This window comes from Mchenga conophoros, linkage group LG23 (genome assembly GCF_057382185.1).
Source record: "Mchenga conophoros isolate Kocher_MC1m ecotype Shallow Benthic linkage group LG23, M_conophoros_male_GT1.1, whole genome shotgun sequence".
Taxonomy (NCBI): domain Eukaryota; kingdom Metazoa; phylum Chordata; class Actinopteri; order Cichliformes; family Cichlidae; genus Mchenga; species Mchenga conophoros.
This window is the reverse complement of record NC_140547.1, coordinates 40,205,357-40,221,053: the sequence shown is the minus strand read 5'-3', so window position 1 is coordinate 40,221,053 and position 15,697 is coordinate 40,205,357. Positions and strand designations below refer to the sequence as shown.

Here is a 15,697-nt window from a genome sequence, read left to right as displayed (position 1 = left end):
AAGTCTCATATAGAGGATGCACAAATATTTACTAATTTAATTTAGCACATCAGCCTGGGCTCACCTTATTTTCCTTTCTTCTCTTTTTGTTTTTACACTCAGTACACATTTCTATCATCCTTACAATGGGCATGTGACTGGGACATACTGCTTTATCATATTGAACTTTGAACCTCCTACCATTCATGTAGAGGACTCAGGATCAGAATGACCCTAAAGCATGCCTAACATATTGCATGCAGCAGGACATCCCGGTTATTTGTCACATTGCATTTGACGTACAGTGTATTAGGACATCGTATGGTAGTGTGGGTACTGGAATGCACCCAAAGGACATAAAAGGAAGCTGGGCAGACAGGACAGTGCAAGAGAGGGAGGCTTTTTTTTAAGGGGTTATGGAGTTTAAGAGGCGGTGCACAGGTTCAGTGCTGAGTATATTTAGAGAGAAGTAGATGAACCTTTGAGGCATTTTGGTTTGGTGCCCATCGTCAAGATGAAGTCATACGTGCTCCTCCCAGCCCTGCTGCTGTCTCTTGGATGCACAGGTGAGTAACTTTCTGTCCTGATCACTTCAAAATAAGATTCAGTAACTTCACCTTTCCCTCCTCCTCGTCTGTGACTTTGAAGGAATCCCACTTCACAACTCTGAGCTGCAGTCTGCGGCAGACAGCGCCCTGGGAGCAGCTTTGGCAGAGGTCAACTCTGTGTATGCTGCCAGCCACCTTTACCGGGTCACTACAGGCTCTGTCGCAAAGGTGAGCCTGTTGTGTGCTTAATGCATTTAACAGTATGGCAACAGCTGATTTGTCCTGAATATCCCACGTGTGACAGGTCATCCCCACGGGCCTGGACACCGTCGACCTGCTGATGGTTTTTCGGATTAAGGAGACTCAGTGTGCAAAGACTTCCCAAGACGACCCTCAGGCCTGTGCCTTCAGGCCCGGCTTCTTTGTGGTGAGACATTTAAACCAATGCTTTCCAAATACTTCAGTGAGATAATAAATAAATTAGCCACGTCAGAAGCTGGAATATTATGTGGATGGTTCCCTGTGAAGGGCTGATATCTGTATCCTGGTGTGGACACATGTTGACTCAGTGCTACAGCCTGTTGTTTACATTGGCACGAGTTTACTGGGCCAGAATGTGCCCCTGTGTGATTGACGGGACAGCGGCCACCAGGTATTTAAAGAAATATCACACAGACTAATAAAGCAGGGTTTTTTCTTGTTTCTTTCTCTTTTACCCACCTTCAGCCCTCCTTCACCTGTTCCACCCGGGTACGAATGATGGCCAGGTCTCCCCAGGTGGTCTCTCTGAGGTGCGGCCACGATGGCAGCTCCAGCTCCAGCTCAGAGAGCAGCGAGGAGGTGAGTCAAGAGTCAGAGCGGCACAAATTAAAGAGCCAAACAGTTGTTGCCCTTTATGCACAGCGCATGAATACCCAGGCTTTGTTTCCACAGGTGTTCTTGAGAAGGAGACAGCAGTTCAATGCCCCATTTGCTAACAGAGGTAAGCACATTTTCACATTTTCTTTTGTCTTTTTCTTACAGTGATCTTTATTTAAAACGTTTTTGGATGTTAAGTGCAAATAAGTGGACTAACAACCTCAAAACTTTTGGCAGTCCCAGCTCCAGCTGCACCTTCAGCCCAGCCTGGCGGCTCCCGGTACAACCAGTTGGCAGAAGACCGACCCAGAGGAGACACTTTCAGCAACTATGTAGTGTGAAAGTTCAGCTATCCATGACTTTCTTTTAGGTGCTGATCATATATATTAAAAAAAAACTGAATTAAGATATTTTGCAAAATTTTTTTTGTCCCCCTTTAATTCTCATTTAATTTACAGAGCTGCTGAATGATTATTGAAACACAAAGAAAATATACCTGTTTTTCTGTCTGTGAAGGTTCTCAGTCATCCAGGTCCTCGTAGTCAAAGGAGCTTGCAAAGAAAAGCGTCTGGACTTCTTTAAGTTACTTGAAGACGTTTCACCTCTCATCCGAGAAGCTTCAGTTCTAAGGTCAAATGGTGGAGAGTCCCAGATATAAACCTAGTGGGAGTTTCCCCCCACAGAGGGACAAAAGGACCCCCTGATGATCCTCTAATCGCCTGAGCCAAGGTGTGAAACTGGGTGTGGGTCCCAATCAGCCAGAGTTTCGGGTGAGTTCATTGTGGGACTCTGGGACTCTCCACCACTTGACCTTAGAACTGAAGAAGCTTCTCGGATGAGAGGTGAAACGTCTTCAAGTAACTTAAAGAAGTCCAGACGCTTTTCTTTGCAAGCTCCTTTGACTACCTCTTTTTCTATTTTTAATTTCCATTCGTCAAACGTTATATTGAGCACCAATAAGTTTAGAGTGTAAGCAGGGGCGGTCCTAGCCTGTTTGGTGCCCTGGGCGAACACTCCCTCTGACCCCACACATAAAACATATTAAGGATTGTACATTAACATATTTTATTGTAAAAACTGTTTCGGAACCATGCTGATTTTAACCAGATAAACATACAAACACACACGCACACATATATATATGGAGAGAGCGAGTATGCATAGTAGTACGGCTAACAAACAGCCATTATAATTCGTCATACGATGAGAACAGGACAAATCAAAGTTGACAATGACTAATTAATATTGTGCCGAACACAGTCCAAAAGATTCAATAAGCTACATCAGTGTCTACTGTTTACTATCACAACCAAGTGGCTAACAAACATCACTATACCTACTAATTAATGTTATCTTGTTGTATCTCTGTTGTGGTCAGTGCTATCCTCTTTGCTGTTGCATGCCGGGGCAGCAGGTTGAGGGTCACAGACGCCAACAGACTAAATAAACTTATCCACAAGACCAGTAATGTTGTGGGGATGGAGCTGGACTCCATTAGGGTGGTGTCTGAGAGGCGGATGTTGTCCAAGATAAGGAAAATCATGGATAATACCTCCCACCCACTCCATGACATGCTGGCTAATCACAGGAGCACGCTCAGAGAGACACTGATATTACCAAAAAGCACCACTGACCGACACAGGAAACCATTCCTACCTGTGGCCATCTCCCTGTACAACTCCTCCATCTAATACACTCTTTTTGCACACGTTTTTTTCTACTCTGTAATATTCTTGTCAATTTTCTTGATATTTATTTATAATCACCTCTGTTAATCCTTGATATTTATAATTGAGTGATCTGTATATATTAGTGCTATTTCTTAAAATCTGTAACATAATGTATTATTTGGAGTTTAGTCTGTTACTGTTACTATTTTTACCATTTCTTCTTGGAGCAACTGTAACTCAAGTTATTTCCTTAGGGATTAATAAAGTATTGTGATTCTGATTGTTTCAGGATGACCTGCCATTATCCAATGACACATCTGCTTACCTGTATCTTTTGCTCGTTTCTCCTCCTCTTCTTTTCTCTTTTTTCTAAACTGAGCACCTGATGGCTTTGAACTTTTCTTGTCCATCTTCCATTGGTTTTAATTTTGCACTCCAGTATGAACACCCATCCCCCAGCCCGAGGATCACCACAACATAATCTAACACACCTACACCTTAGTTCACAGATTCACTTTAGTTTATTTCTGGGATTTCACACAACCCAGGAACAAATCATGAATACATAATGGGCTCTGATTTACATTATGAATGAAATGTGCTCTATTTGGAAGCAGCCGCCCCCCTCCCCTTTTGACAGGTTGTATGTGAGACTTTAGATCATTAAACTGTAAATTATATAAATTTTAACTTGTTATTGATCCCTTTACCCCGAGTCCTAAAACGTATATTTATTTTCTTACTCTTCTTATATTTATTGTTTGTTTTCGTGCACTGCTGTAACTGGAGCCTCGTTGTCTCGTCTCTCTATATACTGTTCTGTATGTAGCGGAGATGACAATAAAGTTTACTTTGACTTCAGCAGCAGCAGCGAGCATGCGCACCGAGGGCTCTGACGCTCACTTTTCGCGTATAGAATTTAGAAAAAAACATTAAATGCAGTGCAAATTATAAGTCTGTATCATAATGTCTGCTGTTTTCGTGTTTGTTGGTTTGTTTTTATTTTTTTATTTTGCGAGCTGGTTATTAAATCCCCCGCCGCCCCGTCCTGTCCTCCCTGCCGCAAGCAGAAGGCGCACGTCGCAAACCGATGGCGCCCTTAGTCCTCGCAAATGGGCGATAGAAAACCGACCGGTGCCCATGCAATCCCCAAAATGCGCTGTCATGATGTCGGGGCAGCATGGGTGCAAGCAACTTTCTTTTGCCCGTGTCGCCCATATCAAAAACCGCTACTGAGTGTAGTGTAGGGTAGGATAAAACCACTAGAGGGGGTGTGTGACCTACCAATCAAACAAGTCGGTTGTAAATTGCACTTGAATATAACACATCAAACAAACATCCAGAGATGTGCAAAGGTCTTAAGTGACCCCTCATTTCTTTATATTATGGTAGGAAAATTGGAAGTAGGTGCAATTATTTATTAAAAAGTATGCAAAGATACAGGGAAATACAGTATGTAAGGCAAGAACAGAGTTTGTACAATTCTAATGAGCTTTAAAGTCAATATTTGGCATGACAACCTTTATTCTTCCAGTCTGAACCCTCTAAGGGAGCTTTCATGTCATGTCTTCAGGAATAGTTCTCCAGGCTTCTTGAAGGACATTCAGAGCTTTCTTTGGATGTTTCTTCCTTTTGTTCTGTTCTCTGTTAACATGATCCCACACTGTTTCAGTAATGTTGAGGTGCAGGCTCTGGGGAGGCCAATCCAGGTATGGTTCTACTGTGTTGTTTAGGATCACTGTCCTGGTGAAGACAATGAAGCTGCTGCCAATCAGAAGCTTTACAGATGGTACTGCACGATGGATCAAAGTGTTATGTGCTTTGTATGTTCATAACTTCCATCAGTTTTCACTCCAACACCACTGGCTGAAATGCAAACCATGACACAGCTTTCATCATGTTTTATATGTGGCTGTCCATACTCACTGTTGTACCTCTAATAATAAATAAATTACCATTAAATATTGCCATTATCTGTGGCATTTTTCATAAATTCAACTCAAGAAATGGAAACGATGATGCGTTTTTGACAGGCTGCTAGCAACAAAGAGAATTTAAAAGTGGTTCCAATTTGTTTTTTGTGTAGACACAAACACTGGCTCATCCCACGAGTTAGTTGCTTTTTTTATACTTCAATGACTCATAGGTTAGTGTTGGTGGCTTAACAAAAATATTCTTCAGAAAAATGGTCAGATACAACAACTGGAATGAAAATGAGTGAAGAAGGAGCCAACATCCAAATAAAAACTTTGAAGAAAGGCTCATTGGAAACAAAATAAAAAGAAATGAGGGGTGACTCAAGACTTTTGCACTGAACTACACATAATCTTTAAATTAATTGAACAAACGACACAGAGACGGGTTGAGGTCTGGTTTAAACATTTATATTGTGATTTTCAGTTTATATGCAAGAGGAAACATTTACTCTCATCTGCAAACATTTTTCTTCATCTGGCCCCACGTGTTCGCCTCAGCACATCGATATAACTTACATACTGTACTGCAGCAAACGTCCCGGTAAGGACAATGACGCTCAGTTATAAGAAAGAAAAAAAAAGATACACTGTCTTCAAGGCCTTGTATGGAATCTACACCACCCCACACCAAAGCCAGTCTAAATGATCTGAAATATTCATGATATGTCATCCTGGCACACACGGACATGTCGAAGGACAGCACTAGCACCCTAAAAACGAAGGCATCGCTGCTAGAAATGGAAACCCTTCATAGTCGACCCTCTAGATAACCTCTGACCCTGTGCACCAAGAGATGGAGCAGCAATGGCACCACGAGGAAACGAGATTCCATAGACACAAAGTTGAGTTGAACATTCAGATGATTTGTGTTATAATAAACTACATGATTCGATGCTCTGTACATTAACCGGATAAAATGCATCTCTCCTTCGATACTTCACGTGGCTGAATCCAGCCGGTGCTCGCCACTTCCTGGACGGGGAACTTAAGAAGGCGGCGGGGGAACCAACGGTAACGGAGCAGCAGCTGCAACTGTACAGATACAAACTGAAGGATAAGGTCCGAAATCAAGCCAGCACACAGGGAACTCACACAGTCCACAAAGATAACCACCCCAGGCCTCCTCCTCCTCTCTCCTTTTCTACAAAGTCCAGTACAAGTTTTGCATTAAATTAAATCCAGCTGCACAGTCCATGCCATTTTTTTTGGAAACCTTTAGAAGATACTTCCTTTCTGTTTCGACCTCTGTGCAAGACTTTAAGAGTAAGGCTTCCTTCTGATTTGCATTTGTCAAGTGGTGAAACAGTCTAGAAACGCTTAAGACAAAAGATTTTACTGAATCATTGCCTTTCTTTTCTTCCAGATACATTCCATTGTGCGCTAATGTTGATCTGCTCCTCTCTAGGCTTTAATCTATTTAAAAGACACTTACACATATAAAAAAAAATCCTTCCATTTACCAATCTTTAAATAATTTTATATAAAAGCAAACCTGACAATCCCTGTTCCATGAAGGCCCTCCCTAATGATGATTAACTACTACCACCATACCATCACATACGCATGCATGCACTCAATGCATGGATGCACGTTCAGTCCATTTCTCTCTCTCACACACACACACACACATGCACGCACACACATGCACGCACACAGCTTCATGTTTTACAGCTTGTTGTTTACATGTTGTCCATGCAGTACCAAAGCAGAGAGATCATGATGAGTTTTTGTTGTTTTCTGTGTTGCGTCTCCAGTAACGTGGCACAAACTTGTGGCAAAGAAGCAGATGCATGATTTGGCTCAGACCTGGATCCAATAATATTTGCACAAAGTCTTATTATTAGTGTTTACTCAGAGCTGCTTGGTGTACCAGACAAGTGGGGTTATACTGTACGGGGCAAAAACTTCATGTTCCAGAGAGCTTGGATAGTTTAGACACCTCCAACTTAACCTGTTTGAGTCTAAAGTGTCCCAGTATTGTAAACCTCACTCATCCAGAAAGCCAAGCAATAAAAAAAATGAAGAACTAGCAAACACTAATTGAAGATGGTCTGGTTTGGCTTTTAGTATATACACAGTCATTTATTATCGTGTCCCCAGGAGAAGAAAAGAGTAGTCCACTAATGCATTTTTACTTCACTATATCATTTCATTGTCTATTCATTAGTCTTCATCGTGTCCTTATCGACAAGTTCAACTACTATCCAGTAAGCTTGGTGCCATCCCCTCTTTTGGGTGGGGCAGGAGGGGGTCCTCGTCGTAGTGTTGCATAGCCTGAGATGTTTCCGGACATATAGCCACCGTTTCCTCCGTTGCTTTGCTTTCCTTGGTCCAGGAGCAGCTCAGGAGGCGGCGGGGGCAGCGCCATGTCGTCCATGGTCCCCGCGGGGTCCAACTTGCCTGAGAGGCCGGCGGAGTTGGTGGAGCCCTGGCGTCCCACTGACTTTCGCCTCAGTGTCCTGTTCAGATCCTCCAAGAAGTTGGGCTGGCCTGAGCTACCTTTTGGGGAAGTCGGTGGAGGTGGCGAGAGCGGAGGTGGTTCTGGGGTGTTGTTACTACGCCGCCCGAGCGTGGGCGGAGGAGTCTTTTTCAGTGAGTTCTTTCCCCATGTTGAGTTACTGACGAGGGAGATGGGTGGTGGTGGAGGAGGAGCCTGGGGCTGGGGATTCACCACTGCTACTCGAGGAGGTCCGCCCGTATGGGCGTCATTACCTGGAGGTGGTGGAGGGGGGAAGAGCTCGGAGGCAGGTGGAGGAGGTGGGAAGTAGGCGCACTCAGGAGGTGGGGAAGGGAAGTCGCCACCAGACTGCTTTGCCTGGCTTACCTTGGCCTGCAGTGCCAGGGGCAGGTTAGCCAGGTTGAGCTTTCCTGGTTTTGGGGGAGCAGGAGGTCCATTTGAGGGCTCCTTTGAAGGCGATCCATTGGAGGGAGGACATGAGGAGGGAGGGGCGGTGTTGCCTTGGGGAGCAAACTTGCTGAGCAAATTTCTCCTGGATTCCTCGTAGGAGTTTGAGGCATTGGACTTGATGCTGGAGTTCCTCTGGGGGGTGGGCGGAGGTTTCTTGCCTCCAAAACTAGAGGAACCAGAGGGTGACCTCCTTATGGGGGAGCCCATGTTTCCAGAAGGAAGGGGAGGAGGAGGTGGCGTCGGACCTGTGACTGGTGCTGGGGGAGGTGGAGGAGGAGGAGGAGGTGGTGGTGGTTGAGCAGGGAAGCCGGTGTTGCTGTCTGGAGGAGGAGGGGGGAATTCGGGAGACTGCAGCTGCTGGCCACCCCCACGCTGCCATTTTGGTTTGGTTTTAACTGCAGGGGGAGAGAGTGGGGCTTTCGAAGCCTCCATTTGATTGCCTGCTTGGGATGAAGCTCCTGGGAACTGACTGGCTAGCTGTTTCACCAGAGACATGGTGGGAGGGGCTCCTGTGGAAATGGTTGGTGGCTTAGACAAACTATGCTGCTTAGGCAGAGTTGGAGGGGGTTGAGTGGAGGTGTGGCCTGTCTGGAGGCTGAACTGCTTCTTAAGGGGTGCAGGTAGAGGAGGGGGTGGTGGTGGAGCTGGGGTCGGGCAACTCATTGTAGCAGGAGGCGGGGCAGGAGGGAAAGGGGAGACTGGTGACATGGGCTTGGGGGCAGTATGAGGGAGAAAGCCTGGGTTGAAGTTTTTCAGTGGTGCTGCCAGGGGTGCAGGAGGAGGTGGAAACTGGGCCGGTACTTGGAACTGTTGAGGAGGAGGAGGTGGTGGCGGCGGTGGCGGAGGTGGAGGAGGCGGGGGTGGTGGTGTGGGGGCAGGTGGTGGGGAATACTCGAGCCCGCCGTTTGGAGACGGGAGGTCCCGCGGCGGGCTGGGAAACCGCTCCTTCAGCGCTTGCTTGAGTCCACTGTGGTAGACAGGCTGACTCACGGGAGCAGCTGCAATAGCTGGTGGCGGTGGGGGCGGCGGAGGGGGAGGAAATGCAATTCCATTGGTCTGTGGAGCAGGCAGAGGAACTGGCGGTGGAGGGATGAAAGCCGGTGGAGGGATGAAAGCCGGTGGAGGGATGAAAGCCGGTGGAGTAGCCGGACTGGGTGGGCCCAGTTTCAGCACAGCCATGGCAGACCCGGGGGTTGGCATGGACGGTGGAGGGGGAGGTGGTGGTGGAGGAGGCGGGGGCACATTAGTCCTTGCGGCAATGTGATTGACGTTTGGTTTGATGGCCTGCAGTGCAGGTGGTGTCAGAGTCGTGGGCAGAACCTGCTGGGCTGTAGCAGGGAGGTGAAAAGGTATCTTGCCTCCTTTCTGGTTCTGCAGCCTGGTGATGGTGCTGTATTTGTACATTGTGAGAGCCGGCGACTGATATGACACCGTCTGGACTGGTGGAGGGGGTGGGGGAGGCGGTGGTGGAGGTGGCGGAGGTGGAGGGGGTGCGGGAGCTGGTTGCTGCGGCTCCTGTGGGGGCATGTGGTTGTAGTTGCTGAAGGCCTGTGACTGTTGCTGCTTCTGCAGCTGCTGTTGATGTAGTTGAGCAGACTGTGGTGGTTGTAGCGGTGGCGGTGGTGCTGCCTGCGGTGGTGGTGGCGGAACTGCCTCCTGAGGAGACGGATGCTGGGGAGGCGGGTGCTGGTGCTGCTGCTGCAGCTGAATTGGCGTCTGGGGTTGCACCAATGGGTGCTGATGCTGTGGGGGGTGCTGCTGCTGCTGATGTTGGGGGTGGGGCTGAGACTGAGGCCGTGATGGAGGCTGCGCCTGAGGCTGCTGCGGAGGCGGCGTCAGGGCTGAGTGGTCAACTGAATGCTGGCTGTGATGCCGGTGGCTGTGGGAACCGTGCGGCAGCGTGGCCCCTCTGGATGCCTCCATTCTCATCTGCGGAGAACAGAGCGAGTGTTAGGCTTTGTCACGTGACTCACACATCCTCCTGCAAACACGCGACTTTAACACGCTGAAACTCATACCTTTGAGTTTTCCTCAATCTGGGTACCCCTCTTCCAGGCCTCTGAAAATATGGAGCTCACCACGCTCTGGGAACGCCCATGAGAGGAGCCCGTATCCACCCCGCTGTCAGAATGGCCCGAATGATTCGACTGGGACTCTGAAAAAACAAATGAAAAACTGTAAAAAGGCCTCTTATCAATTAGTAATATTGGAAATACATCATAGATGAGTCACAAATCCTTCTTAAAAATTTAAAAGATTTGACATAGAATATTTATTATGTACATCTTTTTGCTGTTTCTCAGCATTCTCCAACACAAATGTGTTTCTTTTTAGTGAATCAAGCGAGTTAAAAGTCTAGTGCCTGTTTGCATTCTTGTTCTGTGTTCAGAGTGACCTCTAACAGTAGTGAGCATGTCTGAATACACTTTACAATACGCTCCACTTCTATCTGGTAGCATAACTAGCATAACTTAGCATTGACTTAGTAAAAAAAAATGGAAGTGCTTTTGTTTTTAAAGCTAAATTGCTTCCATGTTGAATTAACTATACACTGGACATGATGATGCGTTTAAAGGAGCCATTAGTGGTGCTTAGCCTAGCTCGTGAGCGAACCGGGTATGCTGGCGGAGCTGGAGCCAGATCTGATGCTAGACGTAGAGAGAGAGGACCAATCGTAGGCTGCCTCTGTCCTCTTCATGGCTTCCTGGTAGTTCAAATACAGCTGCTTCCCATACTGTATGAGATCGAAGAACACAGATGCATTTCATAAATTAAAACAAAACATTTATCTGCTTATTTCTTTGCCTTGAACAGTAACTCTGCTTCAAACCAACCTTTGCGATGCGGATTCCATTCACCCACTGGTGCAGCGTCCTCACATCATCGCAGCACAGATACTTGATGTACTGGGACTTCTTCTGGATTTGTGGATGCTGCAAATAAAACAAGTATTATGAACATTAAGTGCTCTGCACAGACACTGCAAAACGATTCAAAATAAAAGGATTTTTTTAAACAAATAACATGTGCAATTGACATCGAAGCATCCTCTTGCAATTTATTAGACAAGTGCTTATTCATTACATTAAATGCAGTCAGTAAATAAACTTTCATATTCTGATTAAACTAATCCAATCAGCTTCTTTGGAAAAGATCTCCAGAGACATTTTCTAATAGCAGACTAATGGTACTAAGTGCATGGGGGTAACAGTGAAGCGCTAAGACTGCATATCTCTGGGGACTACAAGAACCATTTGATGTGTTCAAACCTCTACTTTAAACAGATGCAAAGGAGGACACGTGTACATCCCACCCATGTTATAATGCCTCATTTCTCTTGTTATAAATTTCTTCAGATATGCAGACATCTAATTATTTGACTTGCAAAATGTGTTTACAAGATCTGTATCACACACAGAACTGGACATCATCTGTAGCTTTCTTAGCCAAGTGCTCATTTGTGCCGGTTTAGGTCTCTGGAGGAACATTAAGACCTGCTGTTATTTGCAGGCCAATCAGGACAACGCAACGTTTCACCATGCAGTTACAGGGATTCACCTTCAAGGCCAGGCAGTAGTCAGTGGGAGCTTTGTATTTGCTGCGGTAGTCCTGCCCGTAATACACGTTAACATGGTCCAACTGCAGGAAGCACACGAGATCTCTGGATGCCTGTGGAGAAAGAGAGGCAGGGGACGGTGTCATGTACTGATGCGTGGTTGACCTAAAAGAGACCGCTGTTGGCTGCTGCTGCTCTGTGTGAAGAAACTGAATTTTACCCACCACGTTTGTGCTGTCGTTGTATAGAAACATGGAGCTTCACTCAAGCTGTTTTAGTGCATGAGTGAAGCAGTTGCAGAATGGCTTGAAATAATTATGCAAAGTCCTTCATTTGTCTACGTTTTGTGTGTATATGCTATTAAAGGTCTAACTTACATCTAGAATGCCCTATTCAGTATCAAAGCTGGGACTGAAATGTACTATGGGACTTATACATGTCTCCATGGTGCCACAGTGAACTGCAAGTGTTAAAATTTGAAAATTACTTGGGAGGATGGTGGTGTTAAAAAGGGAGCATGTGCACTCAAACGCCACGCACACAACTGCTGTTCTTCAAAGTGATCAAAACCAAACAGGAAATGCCACAAATCATGAGTGGATCTGCTTCTCATAACCCTAAATGCCACATTTCTGTTCCTAATCTTCATTTCTGCGTCCGAGTAGCATGATCGTACACCAGCCGTCACTGACCTTGGCTTTGCCTTTGGGGACATAGTAGATCCCCGAAGCCCTGAGGAGGAAGTAACGCTTCTTCCATGACTTTTTCCCATCTTCTTTGAGCCACAAGATGCCCTCGATCTCTGGCACAGACACTGAGCCACCACAGAAACATTCCTGAAGTATTGCACAAAAACCCATTAAATAATTCATCTAAGTAACGCTCCAGATTAGCAGGAATGATAGAAACGTCTGCAGTTTGCTTTATAAAACACCATCTTACCTCTAATAAAGCCTCTTTGTTCCTGTCGGCCATTTCTGATGTCTCCTTCCGCCCCAGCAAATAGTTCTGGAAGCAATTGAGTAAAACAGTGAAGTCAGTGGAGGGATGGGAGGGGGAGAAAGTCTCACCTTATCCTATGTGTAAATAAATTATTCACTTTCACTTTCTTTGACCTACTTCTGACACTCCTACACAAACACACACACTGTTATTCACTCTCTGGCTCTATGCAGGCACTCAGCATGCATAAACAATGCTTCTGCGTGTATAACATACACAGTCGGCATTTGCACACCGAACGCAGAGCAGTTAAAAGAGGAGAGGATGTTATCTGCCCCTCGGTCTGTTGAACACGCCACCATACGTGTGCAGCTTTAACGTAATGGGCGGTCACCTGAGGGTTCTTGAAGAGGGCGTATTTCTCAATGCGCTCTATGAACATGAGCTTGTTGTGGCTGTCCCGGGTCCAGTTTAGCAGATTCTCCACCAGGTTCTCGTGGTCCTCAAAAATACGCTCTGAGAAAAAGGAGGAGCGAGAACAGGTAATGAAGAACAGGCGAGAACAGGTTTCTTTTGCCGCCCTGGAACTGGGGCCGTGACTATTACATATTACTTTGTGTATTATGCTGCGAGAACCCCTGAACTTTGACCCTATGCTACAAGCGCAGATTAAAGCAAAACCATAAACAATGTTTATTCAACTCAGGCGATTGCTCCCTTACCCATCTGCAGCTCAGTGATGGTTTCCACCAGAGACCAGTCAGGGCTGTATCCACAGTGGGACTTATCCAGCAGGCTGTCTAGCACCTGCCTGACTGTCTGCCGCTCGTCTACCATCATGGTCTTTGAGCTCTCGTCGGACATGTGGACCCTGATCACCAGCTGAGGAAGGCCAAGAGGGAAACGCTAAAACATGATATCAATATGTAAGATTTATCGTCATGCATGCGTTAGATCGGGAGGGGGTCAAACATAAGGCTTGGGGGCCAGAATTAGCCCAGCAAATACTCCAATAAGGCTCAGCTTTGGAAAATGCGGAGGGAACGGTAAACCTCAGCCTCCTAGTAGATGCTAAGAATTTGGAAGTGTTAGGTGATCTTCAGGAAATTTGACCTTTAACCTTCATGTCAAGGTCACTGGAATTCAAACTCTTCTGAGATTTTTAAATGGTAAACAGGATGATTCCTATACGGCGCTCTTCTACTCTCCCGGAGCACTCAAAGCTCTTTAACATGCCTCATTCAATCATTCACACTACCATTCTTAAAAGCTTGTAAGTGCTTACTATCCAACATTCACACACATTCACACTCTAGTGGATACATCGGTTAGTATCTTGCCCAAGGATATTTGGCATGCAGACTGGAGCAGATAGGGATTAAATCGCCAACCTACTGATCAGTAGACCCACCCCACATTTTGTATTTTAGTAGATACACCTATGGTATCAATTTGAAAATATTTTTTTTGTGTAAAAAGCTGAACATTTTCCAATTTGTAGCTTCAGTTTAGTGAAAGAATGACATCTTATCATGTGTTCATGAAGATCATGACCATGTCCCACATATGGCCACTAAACATGACTACGAATATGGCTGTAGTTTGGGCATCTTTAAGCAACCAGAACACGAAAGCTTAAACTAATCTGAACGCGACACACTCGCACACGTGCCAAATCCTGGATCACACAATCGCAGCCTCGATGTGTGAAACCAAATAAAGCCCCGGATTCCTTGACCCTCCTGCATGTCACCTCCCACTGCGACCCCGACGTCCAATCGCGTGCCAGTACGGATGATTGAAGTGAAGCGCAGACCAATGAGAACGCAGGGACAGCGATGAGTCTCAGACATGGGGGGAGTCTGACCTACATTTCTCACAGGAGACCCCCCCCCCACCACTCAGAGGGAAAAAAGTTAAATTAAATCTAACATCTAAATCCTTTAAGATCCATTTCTTATCCAGATGAAGTCAAACTGCTTCGGTGAAATTCAAATCATTGCTGGTCGTGTAAAACGCCGACAACAGGGCACGAATAATTTAGCACGTCAAAGCTCTCCTGTGTTAGCTGAGGTTTTTTTTCCTTCGCGTGTCCTGTCTGTACCAGTACCCTTTATCTAGCCATACTCTAGCTCTGTTGGCTGTAAAACTATTGGGCTTCAACCATTCATTGCATGCAAAAAAGGACACCATTCTGTTAAATGGCATTGGTCTCATTCAAAGAGACTGTTCATTCACCGGCCTGGGGGGGAAAAACAAAAGGCCTGCCTGTGTGAGGAGTCCCGTATCGACCTCGCAGTGGAAGCAAACTGTCAGTGTGGCAAGGCGCTCCTGTTGTTCAGCTGATACGCGGGATAAATAACATGTCTTATGTGGATCTGCGTTATATTTCTGAAGCCCGTCTCCGCTTCCTTGCTCCCTCCTCCAGCAGACGCACACACATAATCAAACACTGCAATGACCTATTTTCTGCATGCTTCACTGCCTCGCTGTGAATGAAGTTCACAAAGAAATGCGGCGTGCACGAAATATGACAAGACGGCAATTATTCAAAGTCAGAAGGGCTTCATATCCCTGCACTTTCTAAGAGTCAGCGAGTTAAGAGGTGGTTCTACCTTTTTGACTTGTGCCTCCTTGATTTTCTCCAGGGCGACTCTGATCTTCTCCGCCTTCAGTTTGGCAGCTTGCTCCTCCTAGATGAACGCACAGGAGTGTGTTAATACAGCACGCACATTAAAAATGCCTTTTGATTTTATAGCCTCATCCTCGTCATACATCCGTCACTCCTTTGGCAGGAATAACACATGCAGCTATGCACAACTTCATGAAAAAAAGCATCTGGAATGATGGCGCCTTGTGTCACGGGCAGAAATCTAAATTTCCCCCATGCTCCAGGCTGCTTACCTGCCCCCTCCAACAAGATGCCATCACCTCCATTCCTACAGGTTGTGTAAGCTTCCACGTGTGTTTTATTACTTTAGCGTGAGTGTTCAATTAGACAAATAGACGGAATTATGATAAAAGACGCCGTGGCGGCATTGGCTCCTCAAAAATGGTGCTCCGCTTGCTGTATATGGTTTCATGCCGGATTCATGTGGAGCTGCGGCGGTTTCTTTTGATCATGCTATACAGCAGAAGGGGAGACAATAGTAGAAGATCCCTCAAGGGTGAGAGGCTGCAGATGAATGCAGAATCAGCTCAAAGAGCATCCATGCAGCCAACTTAAAGATGCGAACCCCCCCCAAAAAATGCTCAAAATG

General features: G+C 46.0%; 2 protein-coding genes across 8 annotated transcripts in view; one reads left to right on the top strand and one right to left on the bottom strand.

Annotated features, from left to right (window-relative positions):
• Window positions 1–262: 262 nt before the first annotated feature.
• spp2 (secreted phosphoprotein 2) lies at window positions 263–1,791 on the top strand. Its single transcript, XM_085264197.1, has 6 exons — window positions 263–545; window positions 628–755; window positions 832–954; window positions 1,254–1,367; window positions 1,461–1,509; window positions 1,623–1,791. Exons 1-6 carry the CDS (start codon window positions 494–496, stop codon window positions 1,724–1,726), a joined length of 570 nt encoding a protein of 189 aa, XP_085120323.1. The 5' UTR covers window positions 263–493; the 3' UTR covers window positions 1,727–1,791.
• A 3,632-nt stretch (window positions 1,792–5,423) lies between these two features.
• raph1b (Ras association (RalGDS/AF-6) and pleckstrin homology domains 1b) overlaps window positions 5,424–15,697 on the bottom strand; it is a 39,664-nt gene continuing 29,390 nt past the window's right edge. For all 7 annotated transcript variants that reach the window (XM_085264189.1, XM_085264193.1, XM_085264196.1 and 4 more), the window contains 10 exons: window positions 15,053–15,130; window positions 13,160–13,319; window positions 12,832–12,953; window positions 12,438–12,503; window positions 12,188–12,331; window positions 11,498–11,608; window positions 10,774–10,872; window positions 10,553–10,673; window positions 9,958–10,094; window positions 5,424–9,868 (listed from right to left, as the gene is read on the bottom strand). In XM_085264189.1, the coding sequence (XP_085120315.1) occupies window positions 7,232–9,868; window positions 9,958–10,094; window positions 10,553–10,673; window positions 10,774–10,872; window positions 11,498–11,608; window positions 12,188–12,331; window positions 12,438–12,503; window positions 12,832–12,953; window positions 13,160–13,319; window positions 15,053–15,130 (3,675 nt within the window). In that variant the 3' untranslated portion in view covers window positions 5,424–7,231. The remainder of the gene's footprint in view (window positions 9,869–9,957; window positions 10,095–10,552; window positions 10,674–10,773; window positions 10,873–11,497; window positions 11,609–12,187; window positions 12,332–12,437; window positions 12,504–12,831; window positions 12,954–13,159; window positions 13,320–15,052; window positions 15,131–15,697) is intronic.

Excerpts from the sequence above, each read along its gene's own strand:
- spp2 (XM_085264197.1), top strand. The coding sequence starts at position 494 with ATGAAGTCATACGTGCTCCTCCCAGCCCTGCTGCTGTCTCTTGGATGC. Across the intron at positions 546-627 it reads GCTGTCTCTTGGATGCACAG|GAATCCCACTTCACAACTCT; the intron begins GTGAGTAACTTT and ends GTGACTTTGAAG. Across the intron at positions 1,510-1,622 it reads TGCCCCATTTGCTAACAGAG|TCCCAGCTCCAGCTGCACCT; the intron begins GTAAGCACATTT and ends AACTTTTGGCAG.